Consider the following 19,875-nt stretch of genomic DNA (forward strand, 5'->3'; position numbering starts at 1 on the left):
TTAATCAGATAGAAAACTAGTTCATGAGTATCAATGAGTTACAGAAAAAAAAATTATTTTTGATACGTTTAAAAGGTGGTCTAGGGCTTCCCTGGTGGCGCCGTGGTTGAGAGTTCGCCTGCCGGTGCAGGGGACACGGGTTCGTGCCCCGGTCCGGGAAGATCCCACATGCCGCGGAGCGGCTAGGCCCGTGAGCCATGCCCGCTGAGCCTGCGCGTCCGGAGCCTGTGCTCTGCAACGGGAGAGGCCACAACAGTAAGGCCTGCGTACCGCAAAAAAAAAAAAAGGTCGTCTAATACATGAAGGGGTCATTGTTTCCAGGTCAAATAAACGCAGATAACTGTGTTGGAAAAGGAAACAGAGAGGCTCAAAGATTCTGGCAGGCAATGCCCAGCAATTCCTCCACTGTCTCTCCAACAGCTTCACACTGTCAAGCTTTCTCTGACTACCCCGTTCCAAGTCTCTTCACTTACTCTTACCTGTCAAAGGGTTACCTTCTGTAGCAAGCCATCTTTGGCATCCCACGCTTAGGCTGTGTCAGGGAACTGATCACTCTTTTATTCAATTGTCTGTTTAGATGTCTAATACCACCCAACTGTGACTTTAGCAGGGGCTCAGAACTCCGAAAAGACTGATCCCCTCACACTAATCCTCTCAACAATCAAGTCTCCTTCTGGTCCGCTTTCCTTCTGCATCAGTCACTCCTCGCCCTTCACTTTGCGTTCCTCAGCATCACCCGGAAGCTTTAGAAATGAAGACTCTTATACCTCGCCCCAAGCGGGTTACCTAGTTCCTTCAACGCTAACCTCTACAACCCTAGCGTCTTAACTCCGCCCCATCTCAGCTCCTGACCCCGCCCCTTCCTCCGCTTCGCCGCCTCTTTACATGGAGTCACAAGTACGCATGCTCCGTCTGAACTTCCTCGTAGCGTGATGACGTTAGCGTTGGCGTGGTGACGTAGGGATGGGTGCCGCGCGTGTTTCAGCTAGGAGGAAGCGCGTGAGTTTAGAAGCCACGCGGGGTTGTGGGGTGTCCCGGGAGCTCAAGGCGTGCGCTTTCTCTTTGGCCGTTCGCCGCTGAACGTCTTGTGTCCTTTCCGCCCTTTCGGGGTGGGGGAAAGCAGAGCTTCTCCACGAGTTGGGGCCCGTGAAGGAGAAGGGAGCCAGCGGGGGACTCTGGAGTGCCTGAGGGCAGGGCTGCGGCCCGGAAGAGGCGAGGAGAAGAGAGGGTTCCCGTAGGCAGGGTCCGCACGCGCTGGGATCAGGGCTGGTCCCGAGAAGGGCCTGGGGCGGCCGCGCTATGTTCGGGGCCCGGTGCCTGCTCCGAGCCCTGCGCTCCTGTTCCTCGGCTCCCTGCCCAAGGCACAAACCTTCAGCCAAACTGAGCGTGCGGGACGCTCTCGGGGCCCAGAACGCAAGTGGGGAGCGCGTTAAGGTCCAGGTTAGTGTATCGGAAGGCGGTGGGTTTGTCTTTTTCGTTGACTGATATGGCACGTCCACGTCTAGGCTATCCTTGTGCTGTCGGGTCGGACAGAACGACCGGCAGGGCAAAGTTAGAAAATGTAGACAATCGTGTGGGTCCACGTTTTTCTCCTCTCATTGGTTACCGTTAGTTTTGCCTGGAAAGTGCTGGAACTTTGCTTTCATGATACAGGTTATTACCCGTAAACTTGTTAATCATACAGCAAAATGAACGAGCCCCTTTTCTTTTGTCCCTCATAACGTGTGTCCACAGTTATATAGCTCCTTGAGTGCAGGAACTATGTCTTACCCGTCTTGATAGTCACACATAGCTGGCGGTAAATATTTGTTCAACTAAACCATACCTTTTATTGAACTTTTAACCACCTCAGTGCCTAAAATGGGGCTTTGCATAAAACTTATGTTAATAAATTAGGAGAACGAGTGGAGTGTAGCAGTCTGAAAGAGTTCTGGAGTCAATCTGCCTCGGTTTAAATCTCTGCCGCTTAGTAGCTTGTTAATTACGGGCGTGTCACTTAACGTGCTCTAAACCTCAGTTCCCTCTTACGAGAATGGAGATAATAGTCCTTACCTCACAGAGTCCTGAATATTAGTTACAAAACATTTAGAGCAGTGGCCCACCGTGAATAAATGTTAGTTGCTATCATTTCTCTTGTTAATAATAATATTTGCAGCGGCTCCACACAGAAGGTACCTCCTTAAAGGAGCAGACCAAGCAAGGAGGTTTGACTTACTAGGTTGCTGAAACACACTGATGCAGTTATTTTTGCTGTCCTCACATATCCTTGATTTTTAGCAGTATGACCAATTTCCCCCTCTTTGCATTTCTTTGGGTTTCATATTCTTTCTATTATCCAAATCAAAACTTTTTCCTGCATTAATCTATTAATTCGACATACATTAATACCTTTGTGTGCTAGTCTAGAGAGGATTCAAAGATGAAAAGAATGGAACATACTCGCTAGGTTAGAGGCTTTCACTTTAGTGCTGTGCAGTGTAATTTAGAAGTATCTGAATTGAGTGGTACTGTAATTGTAAAATAGACACTAATTTTGAAGAACAAAAGAATGCAAACTATCTCAGTATTTTTAATATTGATTACATGTTGATATATATTTTGGGTTCAGTAAAATATACTATTAAAATTAATTTAACCCATTTCTTATGTAACCACTAAACAAGTAAAATTACATATGTGGCTCACATATTTTTGTCAGACAGTCCTGGTCTGATGGATAAGACAAGAAATGACAACAATGTGATAAGTATTAGTGGTATAAATAGAAAACTTTGAGAATACAGAGAGGGAAGTTCTTAACAGTGTGAGGAGGTCAAAGAAGACTTCTTGCGTGAGGTGACATTTCAGCTGAGTCCAGAAGGATGTGTTCCTCAGGCACAGGAACCAGGGATAGGGTGGAAATATCATTTCAGAAGAGCTTGTTGACAAGAACATGAACTTTGAACTGAGTTCTGTGTTTGAATTCCACCTGTACTACTTGGTAACCTTGAGTATTTAACAAGGTTATCCTAACTTCTCTAAATATGTTTCATCTCTAAAGTGATAGTTCTTGTGAGGATTAAGTAGAAAAATACTTAAAAAGAGCTTAGGACAGAAGTACATTAAACAGTGCTCCATAAATGTTAACTTTTACTAACAAGTAAAAAGCAAGACATTAGTGCTTTGGATTGGGCGTGTTCAATTTATGAAGGGCCTTGTATGTGAGACTGAGGCAGTTTACGCTTTATTCAGCGTAGCCCTGGAGAAAGATCAAGCACTTCCTAGTAGACTTAGGTTTAAATTCAGGCTCTGCCGTTTACCAGCAGTGTGGCCTCAGGCAGGTTATTTAACTTCTCTGAGCCTTAATTCTTCACTTGTAAAACGGGAATAATGATAATCCACATTGCTGTTGTGAGGAGGAGGTGAAACAGTATATGAAGAACGTAGTAATTAAAATGTTTGTTACATAGTAGATGTTCAGTACATGATAGATATTCTTCCACTGGATATATTCATGGATTTTCTACTGTGTGCCTGACAATAGCCTTCAATGCAACTAAAAATGTGATTCCTAAATCCACAAAATATTATGGACATGCAAATAAGTAATAGAAGGGCTTTAATAACAGTGTCTATTAGGGTGTGGTGGGGATACAAAGAAAGTCAGGATCAGTACAGTTTTTCTAAGTAGGATTATCTCACTTTTCCCAAGCACATTTGGTGGTTAACCAAACACCATCAACTGTTCACAGTTGTTCAGAGGCTGCTAGAATATTCTCTCAACCTCTATGCTAGTTAAATTTAACTAGCATAGAGGTTGTCATCTGTGAGAGAGCTGTTTTTAGTGTTCTACTTGAAGACATCTCATTTGTACTCATGCATACCTGTCATTTAAATTCAGAGTGTCTTTGAAAGTTTATGTGCTACTTAATATGATCATAATAAGTTTCTTGAGAACTCTTTTAGTATGATACTTTGTAAAAAAGAAAACCCCATAAAGATGTTTCTAGTCTATAACTACATAATCTCCCTTCTGGGAATTTGATATAAAAGGAGAAAGGAACCAAAATGTGTACCCTATTACGTGTAATGGTGGGGGAGAGGGGCAGGGGCAGGAAGAAAACCTGGAATATTAGGGGGATTGGTTATGTGAATTAGGCTCATCAACCTAACGGGATTTGGGACATCTTATTCAGAATGATGAGCTTTATTAACAAAACGACAACAGCAAAAAAGGTGGAATGCCAAAGCTGTATTTCACTGTGATGAGGACCATATAAAATTATATATGCATATTGGTAAACTAAAAGCAATTGATTTGTTCAGGCGGGATTATGAAGACTTATTTTTTTTCATTTAGTCCTCTGTGTGTATGTGTAATGAAAATATAAAATGTTTGTATTTTAAACTCACATTTAGAAATATTTCTCATAAGGGATGGATTCGTTCAGTCCGATCCCAGAAGGAAGTCTTGTTCCTGCATGTAAATGATGGGTCATCTTTGGAAAGCCTTCAGGTTGTAGCAGATTCAAGCTTTGACAGTAGGTGAGGTTTTGTTTGTTTGTTTGTTTGTTTGTTTTAAAGAGTACTTTGAATTTTTTTCATCTCCTCTGTTCCCCATTTCCCTAATCTAAGTGTTCATATCGCCCCCTCAGTGATCTTTCTAAACAAATCTTCTTTTCATAGCTTTGAGGCTCAAGTCCAAATACTTAGAATCAAGATCCTTCTCTCCTCTCTCTAACATCTTCACATGACAATATCCCCCACCTATCCTTTGCTTCTCTCTCAACTATGTGCAGCTCTTAACCCAATTAAAGGTAAAATCTTCTATCGTTAAATGGTTTAGGGACTTCCCTGGTGGTCCAGTGGTTAAGACTCCATGCTCCTAATGCAGGGGGCCTGGATTTGATCCCTGGTCAGGGAATTAGATCCCGCATGCCGCAACTAAGACCTGGTGCAGCCAAATAAGTAAATAAATAATAGTTTAATGTTTTGAGAGCAAGGTTGGTATTAATATGAGGGCTACATGTAAGATCTTGTTTATGCTATTGTTTTGTTATTATAGAGAACTGGCCTTTGGGAGTTCTGTGGAAGTTCAAGGGCAGCTGGTAAAAAGTTTGTCCAAAAGGCAAAATGTGGAACTGAAGGCAGAAAAAATTGAAGTTGTTGGAAATTGTGATGCCAAGGTATGTGTTGTGACACGATTATGGAGGCCGTTAAGGCTTAATTTAAAACATTAGCAACGTTTTAAGTATGATTATTGGGAAGATGGCACTTGGAACTTTTCGATTGTGACTTCTAGGTAATTGGAACAGGCTATAGACTGAGGAATGTAGAAAGAGTAGCAAAAAGTATTTATGTAGACGGCTGGAGCCTTAGGAGTGAGAGCTAAGTGATAATACTCTGTGTATCTCTGTGGTGCCTGTCACTGTTGAGATTTGCCACTTTACAAGCATGCCTAGTCAGCTGCAGTGACAAAGACATACCAGGGCAAACCACGTTCTTAGGAAAGCTCTGCCTAGAAATTACTTTTGCATGATCTAGAACTGTACCATCTGGTGCAATAGCCACTAGCCACCCATGGCTATTTAATATTAAATCAGTTAAAATTAAATTAAAAATTCAGTTCCTCAGTGACATTAGCTACATTTCAAGTGCTCAGTGATCACATGTAGCTAGCAGCTACCGTACTGCATTGCACAGGTACAGATCATTTCCGTTTATCACAGAAAATTCTGTTGGATGGTGCTAGACTGTGGGGATGCTTAGGCTGAACAAAGATAAGAAATTCTATATTAAGACATGTTTATTCCTGTTTTTGCAAGACTCTTCTGTTAGTAGCTTTTTATGTATAGCCTGATAAACAGGTTAGAGGGAATAAAACCATAGATTATCAATCCAGTTTCTATTTGGAGAAAATGAGACCCAATCAGGTAGAATGGCTTGCATTAGGTTATATTGCTGATTAGTGGCACAGCTGAAGTTTATGTGCTAGCCATTTTAACCCCCTGTGGTTTAGCTACACTCATCTTCAAATATTTAATGAACAAAAAATGAGGAATATAGGGAAATAGCATCATTTTAATTCAAATTCATTTTTAGTTCTTTTGGATAATTGAAATGTTAACCATTTTTATTTTTGCTTTTTTAGAGGGATGTTTGATTATTAAAAATTTGCCATGTGTTTTACTCTTCTTAAATTGTTTTCCCTTGGTGGGTATTGATGCTTTCCACTACTCTTCCCCCTCATTTCAGTGTCATTTTTAAGTATTCAGCATTAGGGAATTCTGAACCTGCTAACAGTCCCCAGATTCCTATTAATGTGATCATATTGTCACTTTCGTAGGTATGGGACGTATTTCTATATGACATAAATTAATGTGTGCACAAGGCCTAAAAGGAATAGATAGCTATGTTGGTAGCCTGTTTTAGAGTTCTTTTACTTAGCTTCTCTGTTATCTTTTTTATTGAAACTTTGGTTTTGGTCTGAAACTTTTATCCTATCTTCTCAATCTTGTAAAATGAGTGGGGGCAGGGAAATTTTTCTAGGTAGAGTCATAATTTCCTTTAAAATTGTTATGAATATACATTGCTCGTCCAGATGATACAAAGCTGTTGACCCTCGCTCATGTTCTGAAACAGCAGCACATGTTGATAAATTGTGATAAATAGTGCTAATTGATTATGAGCGCTTGTGGACTTTCAAGACATTTGGGCAATTTTAAAATTCAATACCAGCTGTGTGTATACAGCTGTAGAAAACATACTGTTTAATATCTACAATATTCTAAACTCATGTGTGCCAAACAGTGGAGTGTTTTGGGTAACTATATCCTAATCTCTCTATTTGTAAGTAGTGATTGATAGCTAACCGATAGAAATTTGATAAATAACAGATTAGCCTTGGTGATAATAAGTAACTTTGCCCAAGGTTACAAAGCTAATAAGTAGTAGAGCTGAATTTAAACCCACATCTTTCTGATTTCACTCACTGTTCTAACTTGTTAGAATTAATGTGGACCATGTTCAGTTATGTTAAGAAATAAGGAACAAAAGCGTCTTAGTTTTATTCTAAAGCATTACTATTTAACAAATGCCCTGTAAACTGATTTTATAAAACTGTATTTCTTTTAGCTTCTAACTTGTTTTTCCTTTTACTGTCAGGCTTTCCCTTTTAAATATAAAGAGAGGCATCCTCTGGAGTACCTGAGACAATACCCTCACCTTAGGTGTAGGACTAATGTTCTGGGTTCTATACTGAGGGTTCGCAGTGAAGCCACAGCTGCTATCCATTCTTTCTTTAAGGTAAGGAGCTTTGCTTCTAGGTGTTCTTTCTTGTGAAGAAGTTGAATAATTGTAATACTGGAGTATTATCCTGAAAGTTCTTCAGGTTATTTATTCCAAGCACCCTTTATTGTGTGGTACTTTTTTCTTTGGCTGATTTTAAATTTTCTGTTTATCACTGGTTTTGAGTGATTTGATTTATGTGTGCCTTGGCAGAGTTTTCTTTATGTTTCTTGTATTTGGAGTTCATTGAATTTCTTGGATCTATGCATTTTAATTTTCACCAAGTTTTTCAGTCATTATATCATCAAATATTTTTATGTTACCTCTCTCCTTTGGGGACTTCAGTTACCCATATATTAGGCCACTTGATGATATCCCAATAGCTCTGAGATGTTCTTTTCTTTTTAAAAAATCTTTTTTTTTTCCAGCGTGTTTCTTTTGGATAGTTTCTATTACTATGTCTTCAAGCTTACCAATCTTCTCTTCTGCAGTGCCTAATTTCTTATTCCTATCCAGTGCATTTTTCACCCCATATCTAAGTGAAAGGCTTCATATCTAAGTGTTTGATTTGGGCCTTTTTTTTTTAGTGTCTTCCATGTCTCTACTTAACTTTTTTGAACATATGCAATACAGTTTTAGTTAAAACTGTAGTTTTCATAGCTGTTTAGTAACTTTTTACGTCCTTCTAACGTGTCAGCTATAAGTCAGTTTTAATTGATTGATTAGTCTCTTCATTATAGGTTATGTTTTCCTGCTTCTTCGTATATCTGCTAATCTTTGATTAGGTGCCAGACCTTGTTAATTTTACCTTGTTGGGTGCTGGATATTTATAAAGCTTCTTAAGCTTTGTTTTGGTATGTAGTTAAGTTACTGGAAGGGTCTTGCTTTTTTGATTTGTTAAGTAAATCTGGAGCAGTGCTCAGTCTGGGTCTGATTATTCCCCACTACTGAGGCAAAGCCTTCCTGAGTATTCTACGTAGTGCCTTGTGAATTACAAGATTTTCCAGCCTGGTTTGTGGGAGCAGGCATTGTTTCCAGCCACATACGAGCACCAGGCGCTGTTTCCTCTAATCGTTGTGGATGGTTCTTTCCCTGGCCTTGGATAGTTTCCTCACTTGCATGTGCTGATCATTCCTCCACCTAATACTCCAGGGTGACTCCCTGTACATCTCTGGAGTTGTTGGACAACTGTCTGCTCTCTGGTACTCTGTCCTGTCAGTTCTAGCCACTTTGGTCTCCTCAACTCAGGGAGCCTGCTGGGCTCCACTTTATTTCTCCCTTCTTCCTGCTGTGGCCTGGAAAATCTCAAGGTAGTAAGCTGGGCTGCTGGTAGGGTTCACTGTGTTTGTTTCCTATCTCTCAGGGATCACTATCCTTTGTTGTCTGATATCCAGTGTCTTGAAAACCAGCATTTCATGTGGTTTGCTTGTGGATTTTTTTTTTTTTTTTTTTTGCGGTACGCGGGCCTCTCACTGTCATGGCCTCTCCTGCTGCGGAGCACAGGCTCCGGACGCGCAGGCTCAGCGGCCATGGCTCACGGGCCCAGCCACTCCGCGGCATGTGGGATCTTCCCGGACCAGGGCACGAACCTGTGTCCCCTGCATCGGCAGGCGGACTCTCAACCACTGCGCCACCAGGGAAGCCCTGTTTTTGTTTTTTTGTTGTTGTTTCAAATGGGAGGGTAAATCTAGTTCCTATTTCTACATTTTAGTCGCAGACATTTTATATACAGTAAGCACTAATTTTAAAAAATTATTGGTGTTGATCAAGTAGATTGATCTAATGCCTAAAGACATTTTGTCTCATTTAGCTTTGCTTTTCAGCCATTTCCCCCAACCCGGGAAAGCCACAGTGGAATGTAGTTTGTAAGTTGATGAGGTGAACGGACCCTCCTTCCATGTGGTGGATGGAAGGGCTCCAAAAGCAAGAGTGACCCAATGGATAAAGTTCAGTATTATTCCATGTAGTTTTGGAACTCTTCCTAATCCACTTCTCCAGATCCAGCTCACTTGCAAAGATTGTCTGACAGCGTACCCTTCCCTTGGACAGCATCCAAATTCATGCAGGCCCAGCCCTGCCATGGCACACGAAGGAAGTTCTTGCTCTTTGAAAAGCTCCTTAAGAGGTAATTTTTGATGTGACAGCTAAAGAACATCATGGCTTTAAAACATAAGAATAAACAAAGAAAAATAAATCACATTATACAGTGTCATCCCATTATAGTGTGAAAGGGTGTGTTTACATATGCTCTCATAAACTTTCTTATGCATCTTCCATATGGCTTTTTTTTTTAAATAAATTTATTTATTTATTTTTGGCTGTGTTGGGTCTTCGTTGCTGCCCATGGGCTTTCTCTAGTTGCGGTGAGCAGGGGGCTACTCTTCATTGCGGTGCATTGGCTTCTCATTGCAGTGACTTCTCCTGTTGCAGAGCACGGGCTCTAGGCGCGCAGGCTTCTGTAGTTGTGGCTCGAGGGCTGTAGAGCACAGGCTCAGTAGTTGGCACACGGGCTTAGTTGCACCGCGGCATGTGGGATCTTCCTGGACTTGAACCCGTGTCCCCTGCATTGGCAGGTGGGCTCTTTACCACTGCGCCACCAGGGAAGTCCCATCCATATGGCTTTTCAATAGTGCTTGAACCATACAAACAGAAAATTTGTTCAGATGTAAAAATCTTTTTTCCCTATATGGCTTTAACAGCTGATAAAGTCAGTGGATCTGCTTTAATTCTGAAAATTTTATGGATTTCTGGCCAGTAGGTGGTGGTATTGGCAATCCATTAACAAGTGGGTTTTACCTAATTTATACATTTCTTATTACTTGAAGTTTTCACAGGTATGTAAATAATTTTTAAATAATAAAAAACACTAGAAAACTCTGAAATCAAAGAATAAGCAAAGTAAAGTAAAATTTTAAAAATATTTTAGGTGGTTGAAAATAATGAATTTTAGCACTGTTGGTGATGGTTATAAAGGTAGGTACTTTTGAGTCTTATAAATTCACTTTTTAATTGTAAAGCTCTGGAAAATATAATCCTGATACCTCCTTCTAAGATGTCACCCACTTGTGTATGTGACAGGATTGAATTGTTTAAAGAAATAATGGGAGTACTATAGGACATATTAAATATTATTTATATATTATCCTATATTTGGTACTGTTTCTATGTTTGTTACTTTAGGCTCCCTAAAACATGTTAAGAACTAAAATGTAAAATTTTCAAAAATTTCAGACCTTGAAAATATAGGGAAAAAGAAACTTGAGCACAAACCTTTTAGTTAGGATACTTTAAGGATCTAGAGTTTTTTGGTTTGAGTATCAAAAATGTTTAGTGTATAACTTGCTTTGCTTATAAAATTGACACATTTGCTGAGTACTAAAACATGACTATCTAGAATTCTCAAAAAATGAGTTATTTACAAGAGCTGAGTTTCTCAAATAATAGGATTATCTCTTTAGGCACCAATTTTTTTTCTAATTTCCAGTGGCAGTTATCCTAAAATGTATTACATACTTCCCTGGCTTCCTGAAGTGAGCCAACAGAAAAGAGTTTGCCCTTTCCTGGTGAGTTGAGGTTCTTCCTCTGAGTATCAGATTGTTCTCTTCTCAGTATGGCAGTGCCTTCAAAGCCTGTCATGGTGAGGAGTGTTCTTTGACCCTGCGTTGAATGACCCTAGACTGCTGTGTCTTTGAGTTCCTGTGACTGCTTTTTATGGGGTGTTTTTTTGGTTTTTGTTTTGTTTTTTTGGTCTCTTGCTGTCACTTTTTGTCGCCAGTGGTGTGTCTGTGGCTAGCAATTGCTGTCATGTTTCTTTTTTGTTGAGTCTGATTAAATAATATTTATTTTGTGTGTGTTAAAGAAAAATATAGTCCATGACTCTTTGAGTGATGTGTATGGGCCTTAGTACATGAATTTTGTAATTTTCAGATACTCATTCATTGCCTTATAAATATCTGGTTATAGCAATGTGTATCTATCAAAATACTTAGATATTTAGAGATGATGGGTGGGATCTGAATAATTGGGCCAAAATTTTTGACCCCTTCTCTGGCCTTCATCTCTCTTATTAGGAACCCCTTTGCTGTGGGATAGGATAAGTACCTGACAGTGGAACCCCACTGGAGGCAGCCTCTGAGAGTACTCCTGCTATTTATTTTCCTACTTCTCTATCCACTTTCTCTTTTGTGGACTTTGTTCTCGTCTTTGTTGTTCCTTTGTACCCTCTCCTGTATAACTTTTGGTGGTAATGATATAGACTTTGATATGATAAGCCTTGCTAGCACTGTTAAGGCTTAAAAAGCCGTTGATGCCTTTTGAAAGGTTTAGCATTATTTGAGAATTGAGAATAATTCCCACTATTTGAGTGATTAAAAAAAAAATCCCATACAGTTATTTTCATAAGATTTACAGCATTGTTCCTTGTGGCAGTTGACCAGTTCTAACTTAGGCAATTATATTTAGCCGTTAAATTTTCTCCTCCCTCTCGCCACCCTTGTTTCCTTTGGATTTTTCACTTCCTTTCTTTGTTTACTGCACTCATGCTCATGGTTGCCTTATGTGGAATAAATGATTCATGTCCATAATTCTTGGCTTCTAGGAGATAAAAATTTTATGCAGTAATGTTATTGATTCTATTTCATTTGTTCTCTATAATGTGCTCTGTGCAGCACCTCACCACACGTTGTTCCCAGATTAAGTACATATTTGAACACTTACTGAGACTCCTAATTTATAGCTTGAAAATTTAATCAGTCTACATCATAAGGCAAGTTGTTGGCTGGATACTTTGTATCATAGCCAGAATACTTGAATTCAACCTTTTTAGGAAGGAAGGGGTAAATTTGGGAGGCCCCTGGTAATACACTGACATATTTTACATTCCACCAGTAGGTACTGGCAGAATTTAGCAGAGATTAGATGGATATATATGAACTTATTGTATTGATGTCAAGAACAAAATGTTTACATTGAACACATACTCTTATGCCTTTGCAGAATAAATTCACTTTAGCTGCCTCCACCCCCACCCTGCAGCATTTATGCTCTCTGTAACCTTTCGCCTACATCCATAGTCAAAGTGAAAGAAGCATAACCTTGAAGTTGCTGGGTTATTTCAGTTTTACTAGCAACAGCTTTTGTGGTTCACTAATGGAAATAGTCTCAGACTTTAGAGCAGAAGGATTGCAGTTGGGTGCCTTAGTAATGGATGGGTTTGCTGCTCACAATCTTCCTTGAGGCAAAGGAAGTGCACTGCCTGTGCCATGTGCGGTGCACTGTGCCATCAGTTTAATGACAGACTTCCTAAAAATCATTCCTGCCTTTTTGCTGTTTATTTCTGCGGTCCCTGATTGTCAACCTTAATTTATCTCCTTTTTGGTGGTTTGTTACAATTGAGGGTCTCATTCCAAAATAACAACTTAATATTGATCATATTATTCCCTTAGCAGTGTGGGCAACATCATTATGCATTAGCCCTGAGTGAGTGTGCGTGTGTGTGCGTGTGTGTTAAATCACTATCAGTATGTTGGAAAAGTGGGAAGAAGAAATGGCACCAGAGAGAGATCCTGAGCACCTAGGTTCTAGTCCCGGCTCTGACTCTGACGCGTTGTATGATTTTGGCCTCTCATTAAATCTCTCTGGGCCTCAATTTCCTTGTCTTTCCAGTGAGGAGATTGGACTAGATATTGTCTAAGTCAGTTCTGATTTAAAATTCTTTGTGCATAGTAAACTCTCCATTTGATATTTTAATAGTTTTATTTTGGGGATTAAGGAGGGATTTGATATGGCATTCTCTTAGTGCTATTTGAATCATATAATGAAGTGTATGTTCTTGGAAGTGTTTCACATACAAATATACTGAGAAAAGTGGTTTCTCTTTTTCTTCCAGGACAGTGGCTTTGTGCATATTCATACTCCAGTAATCACATCCAATGACTGTGAGGGGGCTGGAGAACTTTTTCAAGTTACGGTAAGCTGTGCTTCCCATCTTGGAGGATATATTGCTCTCTGATATTTTTCATTTGAGGGTTTGCTTTAAATTTAATGAGAGTTATGTGGATAGAACATGAAACTTTGTTGATAATAATCCTTAAAAAACGTGCATAGAAAATTCACACTTCTCTAATTTTCTGTCCAACCAGCTGTATTACCTACGTTGTGACTGAAAGGAGTGGATTTTTAATTTAGTACTCTAGTTGCCTTTTTTATAACTGTGAATTGGTGAACTAGAGAAATTTGAAGAAATTAATAAAAATTCTAAGAGATCTTTTCTGCAAATTCAACCCCCAAGTTACATTTTTGGGTATAACTGTTATTTTAAGAGATGGAACTAAAATAGAAAAGCAGACATGTGAATATTTTCTTTTTCAGAGTCTTTAGAAAATATATTTTTCATAAGAAATTATTTAGTCTGTATACCTCATGAAGGCTTTTATTTTAATTCTTTGTTCAGCAATTATTCTTTGAGCTCCTGCTATGCACCACATATTGTCAGCCTTCTCTTGTTGCAGGAAATTTAAAAGTTACCAGTTTTTCTTACATGTCGGCAATTGAAAGCCTTTCATTTACCAATTAGACAGCCTGTTTAAAATCATTGACCAGTAGTATAAGGTACAAAGAGAAATGTATGTTGATGAGTGGTGCTTTTTGTATTTCTTTCATTTATTTACTGATTTCTGTATCTCTGAGAAATCAAGATTCTTTATATATTTGGGTGATTTCATCAAATGACAAGACCTGTACAAAACTACTCTCTCTGGTTCAGTATATTCTGACTCTTGATAATGATGCTTTCTCTTCATATTATTGAACAGCATATTCACTGGGAGAAGTTATCCTGATGTGTCAAAATCATTTTTCAAAATAATAATCAAATGCTGTCTTTCTTCATATGTGGTTTGAAGAAATCTAGATGATAGTCTTCTGCAAAAAGCAGAATAAAAACGCTTGGTTGAACATTTAAAGTAGGAGTGTTAGCATCTGTATATGAGTTCAAAGAAGGCAGCAGATGATAAAATAACAATATGTAAATTGAAGAAAACATTCTCTTTTAGCCATTTATGTTGTTAATTTTCTCTTTGCACCTTAATAGTCATCTGAATATTGAAGTGAAGAAGAATTACCCACCTTAAATACATTTCATGATCCCTTAATCTAAACTACCAAATATTAAAAAGTAAATGATAGAGAAGGAAATGTATAATCTAAAGGAGTTTTTACAAATATAAAGGGAATTATTAAAGAGACCCAAGTTAAACAAGTAAAAAAAATCTGTAACAAACTTAAATAATTATAAATTTGGAGCTAACTGCTTTACCACCAGAGAAATCCCCTAAGCAAGTCTGAATGATTACAATATGTGCATTTTGGACACTAAACAACACAAGGTAAATTACCAAATAAGAATAAATACAGAGAAAGGAGGAAGATGTTTTTTTTTTTTTAAATCGGGGCTTTTTAAATTTTATTTATTTATTTTTGGCTGTGTTGGGTCTAAGTGACTGCACACGGGCTTTCTCTAGTTGCAGGCAAGTGGGGGCTACTCGTTGCAGTGGCGTCTCTTGCTGTGGAGCATGGGCTCTAGGCGTGCGGGCTTCAGTAGCTGTGGTACGTGGGCTGAGTAGTTGTGACTCGCAGGCTCAGTAGTTATGGCACATGGGCTTAGCTGCTCCACGGCATGTGGGATCTTCCCGGACCAGGGCTCAAACCTGTGTCCCCTGCATTGGCAGGTGGATCCTTAACCATTGTGCCACGAGGGAAGTCCGAAAATGTATTTCTGAAGCTAAACAAATGAGAAGTGTTCTATGTTCATAGTACTCCAGGGCCAGGTTGAGGAATTTTATGTAGTGGAATTAGGCTTTGTCTATTCAGAGTGTCAGAAAGGTGCTCTTGAATTCATTGATACTAGGCTCCTGCATTCAGGGTCTAGCACAGGTTTCAGCGGTCTGTGGCTTTTGTTTTATGAGCCCACTGTCTTTGTTGCTTTCAGCAGTTCAGCTCCTAAGATTTGTCTTCTGCCTACCAACACACTCTCCTCTGAAAGCAGTGCTCCTCCTTATTCCCACCTCACACATCTCTACACTTCCAAGCTTCATTGTGTGGATTTCTTCCGGACTGCATGTAGAGGCATAGGGGTTTGAGTCTTGGCACCCTACTGTTAGGAGGAAGTGAAGTGTCACATCTAAGTCCTTGCTTCTCTTAATAGTGCTCTTTTTTGCTCTGATAACAATGAAGTCCAGTAACTACTTAAAGATAAGGATGCCTGGTACATACTCAGGTTTGAGGACAGCAGTAAGATGCCACCTTGAAATGCACAGTAAGAACATAATACACTGTCGAGAAGTAAATGCATGTCCCATCATTTTAGTTTTGTTTTTCCTTATTCCCATTTCCTGCTTTAAGATTTCAGGTATTTGCTAAGGTTTGGGGACTCCTGAATACACATGTAGGAAGTTGCATTCAAAAGCATTAATTTGTTATTCAGCAGACCTTTGGTACCATCTGTGTTCAAGATTCTGTGCTGTTAAGGGGATACAAAGATGTACTCAGGGTTCTGGTTGGTGAAGCTGGTGAGTTGGCAGGGCATAAGAGAGGAAGGAGCATGCTTTTCATTCACTGTTGATGTTACTTATGCTACAGTATTCTTTGGTTGTACACCTTTTCCTTTTTGTCTTAGAGCCCTAGCTGAGTTCCACAATTATGTTTGATCTTTATGATTCTGGAGTAACTAGTTTGTCTCTGAGAAGATAAAAGAGATTAAAGGCAAGAATTAGGGATTGTGGCAAAATCTAGACGTTGATAGGAAATAAGGTGAAACTGTTTTATGTATATACTTGAGGTTACAGTGTTACAAGTTATAAGTGTTATGAAATCTAGAGGGTAATTAGGTCTATGAGGATTGACTTGGTCAGAAACATCTTCAAAATAAGTATGTGACTTAACTGTACCCTAGGGAGAGTACTTCAGGTAGGGGAGGAATGTGAGCAGAGTCAAGTAACTAAAATGAGTGTGGGGTTTTCACTGGACACCGGATGGACAGATTAGAAGGTTTATGTTGGTGAATCATAAAAAGTAAAGTTGAGAATGAGAAAATGGAGCAGGTTTTAAAAAACAACTTTATTGAGATACATTTTACATACCATAAAAATCAGTCACTTAAAGTATACTGTTCCGTGGTTTTTAGTATATTCACAGAGCTGTGGAAGCATCACCACAATCTAATTTGAGAGCATTATAAGTGAAACCCAGTACCCATTACCAATCCCTTCCTGTTTCCACCCCGAGTTCTAGGTAAGCACTAAACTGCTCTCTATAGATTTGCCTCTTCTGGAATATTTCATATAAATGCAGTCATACAACATATGGGCTTTTGTGTCAGGCTTCTTTCATTTAGCACAACGTTTTTGAGGTTCATACAAGTTGTAGCATGTATCAATACTTCATTTCTTTTATATCCAACTAGTATTCTATTGTATAGATATCCAACGTTTTATTTATCCATTTAGCAGTTGATGGATGTTTGGATTATTTCTACCTCTTGGCTATTATGATTAATGCTACTATCAACATTTGTGAAATCATTTGGATGAGTATATGATATCATTTCTCTTGAGTGGAATTGCTGGGTCACATGGTAGCTTTATGCTTAATATTTTGAGAAACCACCAAACCATTTTCCAAAGTGGCTGCATCACTTTACATTCCCAACAGCAGTGTATGTAGGTTCCAGTTTCTCCCCATTATTGCCAACACTTATTGTTGCTCTTCATTTTTTTTTAAACATCTTTATTGGAGTATAATTGCTTTCCAGTGGTGTATTAGTTTCTGCTTTATAACAAAGTGAATCAGCTATACATGTACATATATCCCCATATCCCCTCCCTCTTGCGTCTTCCTCTCACCCTCCCTATCCCACCCCTCTAGGTGGTCACAAAGCACTGAGCTGATCTCCCTGTGCTTTGTGGCTGCTTCCCAAGCTATCTGTTTTACATTTGGTAGTTTATATAAGTCCATGCCACTCTCTCACTTCGTCCCAGCTTACCCTTCCCCCTCCCCTTGTCCTCAAGTCCATTTTCTACCTCTGCATCTTTATTCCTGTCCTGCCCCTAGGCTCTTCAGAACCCCTTTGTTTTTTTTTAGATTCCATATATATGTGTTAGTGTACGGTATTTGTTTTTCTCTTTCTGACTTACTTCACTCTGTATGACAGACTCTAGGTCCATCCACCTCACTACAAATAACTCAATTTCGTTTCTTTTTATGGTTGAGTAATATTCCATTTGTATATATGTGCCACATCTTCTTTATCCATTCATCTGTTGATGAACACTTAGGTGGCTTCCATGTTCTGGCTATTGTAAATAGAGCTGCAGTGAACATTGTGGTACATGATTTTTTGAATTATGGTTTTCTCAGGGTATATGCCCAGTAGTGGGATTGCTGGGTCATATGGTAGTTCTATTTTTAATTTTTTAAGGAACCGCCATACTGTTCTCCACAGTGGCTGTATCAATTTACATTCCCACCAACAGTGCAAGAGGGTTCCCTTTTCTCCACACCCTCTCCAGCATTTATGGTTTGTAGATTTTTTGATGATGGTCATTCTGACCAGTGTGAGGTATACTTCATTGTAGTTTTGATTTGCATTTCTCTACTGATTAGTGATGTTGAGCATTCTTTCATTTGTTTGTTGGCAATCTGTATATCTTCTTTGGAGAAATGTCTATTTAGGTCTTCTGCCCATTTTTGGATTGGGTTGTTTGTTTTTTTGATGTTGAGCTGCATGAGCTGCTTGTAAATTTTGGAGATTAATCCTTTGTCAGTTGCTTCATCTGCAAATAATTTCTCCCATTCTGAGGGTTGTCTTTTCGTCTTGTTTATGGTTTCCTTTGCTGTGCAAAAGCTTTTAAGTTTCATTAGGTCTCATTTGTTTATTTTTGTTTTTATTTCCATTTCTCTAGGAGGTGGATCAAAAAGGATCTTGCTGTGATTTATGTCATAGAGTGTTCTGCCTATGTTTTTCTCTAAGAGTTTGATAGTGTCTGGCCTTACATTAAGTTCTTTAATCCATTTTGAGGTTTTTTTTAAATTATTTTTATTTATTTATTTATTTATTTATTTTGTGGTACGCGGGCCTCTCACTGTTGTGGCCTCTCCTGTTGCGGAGCACAGGCTCCGGACACACAGGCTCAGCGGCCATGGCTCACGGCCCCAGCCGCTCTGCGGCATGTGGGATCTTCCCAGACCGGGACACGAACCCAAGTCCCCTGCATCGGCAGGCGGACTCTCAACCACTGCGCCACAGGGAAGCCCCCATTTTGAGTTTATTTTTGTGTATCGTGTTAGGAAGTGTTCTAGTTTCATTCTTTTACATGTAGCTGCCCAGTTTTCCCAGTATCACTTATTGAAGAGGCTGTCTTTTCTCCATTGTATATTCTTGCCTCCTTTATCAAAAATAAGTTGACCATATGTGTGTGGCTTTATCTCTGAGCTTTCTATCCTGTTCCATTGGTCGGTATTTCTGTTTCTGTGCCAGTACTGTATTGTCTTGATTACTGTAGCTTTGTAGTATAGTCTGAAGTCCGGTGACCTGATTCCTCCAGCTTCGTTTTTCTTTCTCAAGATTGCTTTGGCTATTCGGGGTCTTTTCTGTTTCTATACAAATTGTGAAATTTTTTACTCTAGTTCTGTGAAAAATGCCATTGGTAGTTTGATAGGGATTGCATTGAATCTGTAGATTGCTTTGGGTAGTATAGTCATTTTCACAATGTTGATTCTTCCAATCCAAGAACATGGTATATCTTTCCATCTGTTTGTATCATATTTAATTTCTTTCATCAGTGCCTTATAGTTTTCTGCATACAGGTCTTTTGTCTCCTTAGGTAGGTTTATTCCTAGGTATTTTATTCTTTTTGTTGCAATGGTAAATGGGAGTGTTTCCTTAATTTCTCTTTCAGATTTTTCCATCATTAGTGTATAGGAATACAAGAGATTTCTGTGCATTAATTCTGTATCCTGCTACTTTACCAGATTCATCGATTAGCTCTAGTAGTTTTCTGGTAGAGTCTTTAGGATTCTCTATGTATAGTATCATGTCATCTGCAAACAGTGACAACTTTACTTCTTCTTTTCTGATTTGGATTCCTTTTATTTCTTTTTCTTCTCTGATTGCTGTGGCTAAAACTTCCAAAGCTAGGTTGAATAATAGTGGTGAGAGTGGGCAACCTTGTTTTCCTGATCTTAGTGGGAATGGTTTCAGTTTTTCACAACTGAGAGCAATGTTGGCTGTGGGTTTGTCATATATGGCCTTTATTATGTTGAGGCAGGTTCCCTCTATGCCCACTTTTGGAGGGTTTTTATGATAAATGGGTGTTGAATTTTGTTGAAAGCTTTTTCTGCATCTATTGAGATGATCATATGGTTTTTATCCTTCAGTTTGTTAATACGGTGTATCACATTGATTCATTTGCATATATTGAAGAATCCTTGCGTTCCTGGGATAAACCCCACTTGATTATGGTGTATGATCCTTTAAATGTGCTGTTGGATTCTGTTTGCTAGTATTTTGTTGAGAATTTTTGTATCCATGTTCATCAGTGATATTGGCCTGTA

General features: G+C 39.1%; 1 protein-coding gene across 3 annotated transcripts in view; it reads left to right on the forward strand.

Moving 5' to 3' along the window:
• Positions 1 to 992: 992 nt before the first annotated feature.
• The window catches only part of NARS2 (asparaginyl-tRNA synthetase 2, mitochondrial), a 141,810-nt gene continuing 122,927 nt past the window's right edge, over positions 993 to 19,875 (forward strand). For all 3 annotated transcript variants that reach the window (XR_014297122.1, XM_082660926.1, XM_082660927.1), the window contains exons 1-5: positions 993 to 1,440; positions 4,415 to 4,524; positions 5,045 to 5,165; positions 7,144 to 7,284; positions 13,154 to 13,234. Coding sequence is in view for 2 of the 3 variants with exons in the window: in XM_082660926.1 (XP_082517052.1) it covers positions 1,300 to 1,440; positions 4,415 to 4,524; positions 5,045 to 5,165; positions 7,144 to 7,284; positions 13,154 to 13,234 (594 nt within the window). In the remaining variant the exon portion in view is untranslated. The remainder of the gene's footprint in view (positions 1,441 to 4,414; positions 4,525 to 5,044; positions 5,166 to 7,143; positions 7,285 to 13,153; positions 13,235 to 19,875) is intronic.

This window comes from Grampus griseus, assembly GCF_964374135.1.
Source record: "Grampus griseus genome assembly, chromosome: 8".
Taxonomy (NCBI): Eukaryota; Metazoa; Chordata; class Mammalia; order Artiodactyla; family Delphinidae; genus Grampus; species Grampus griseus.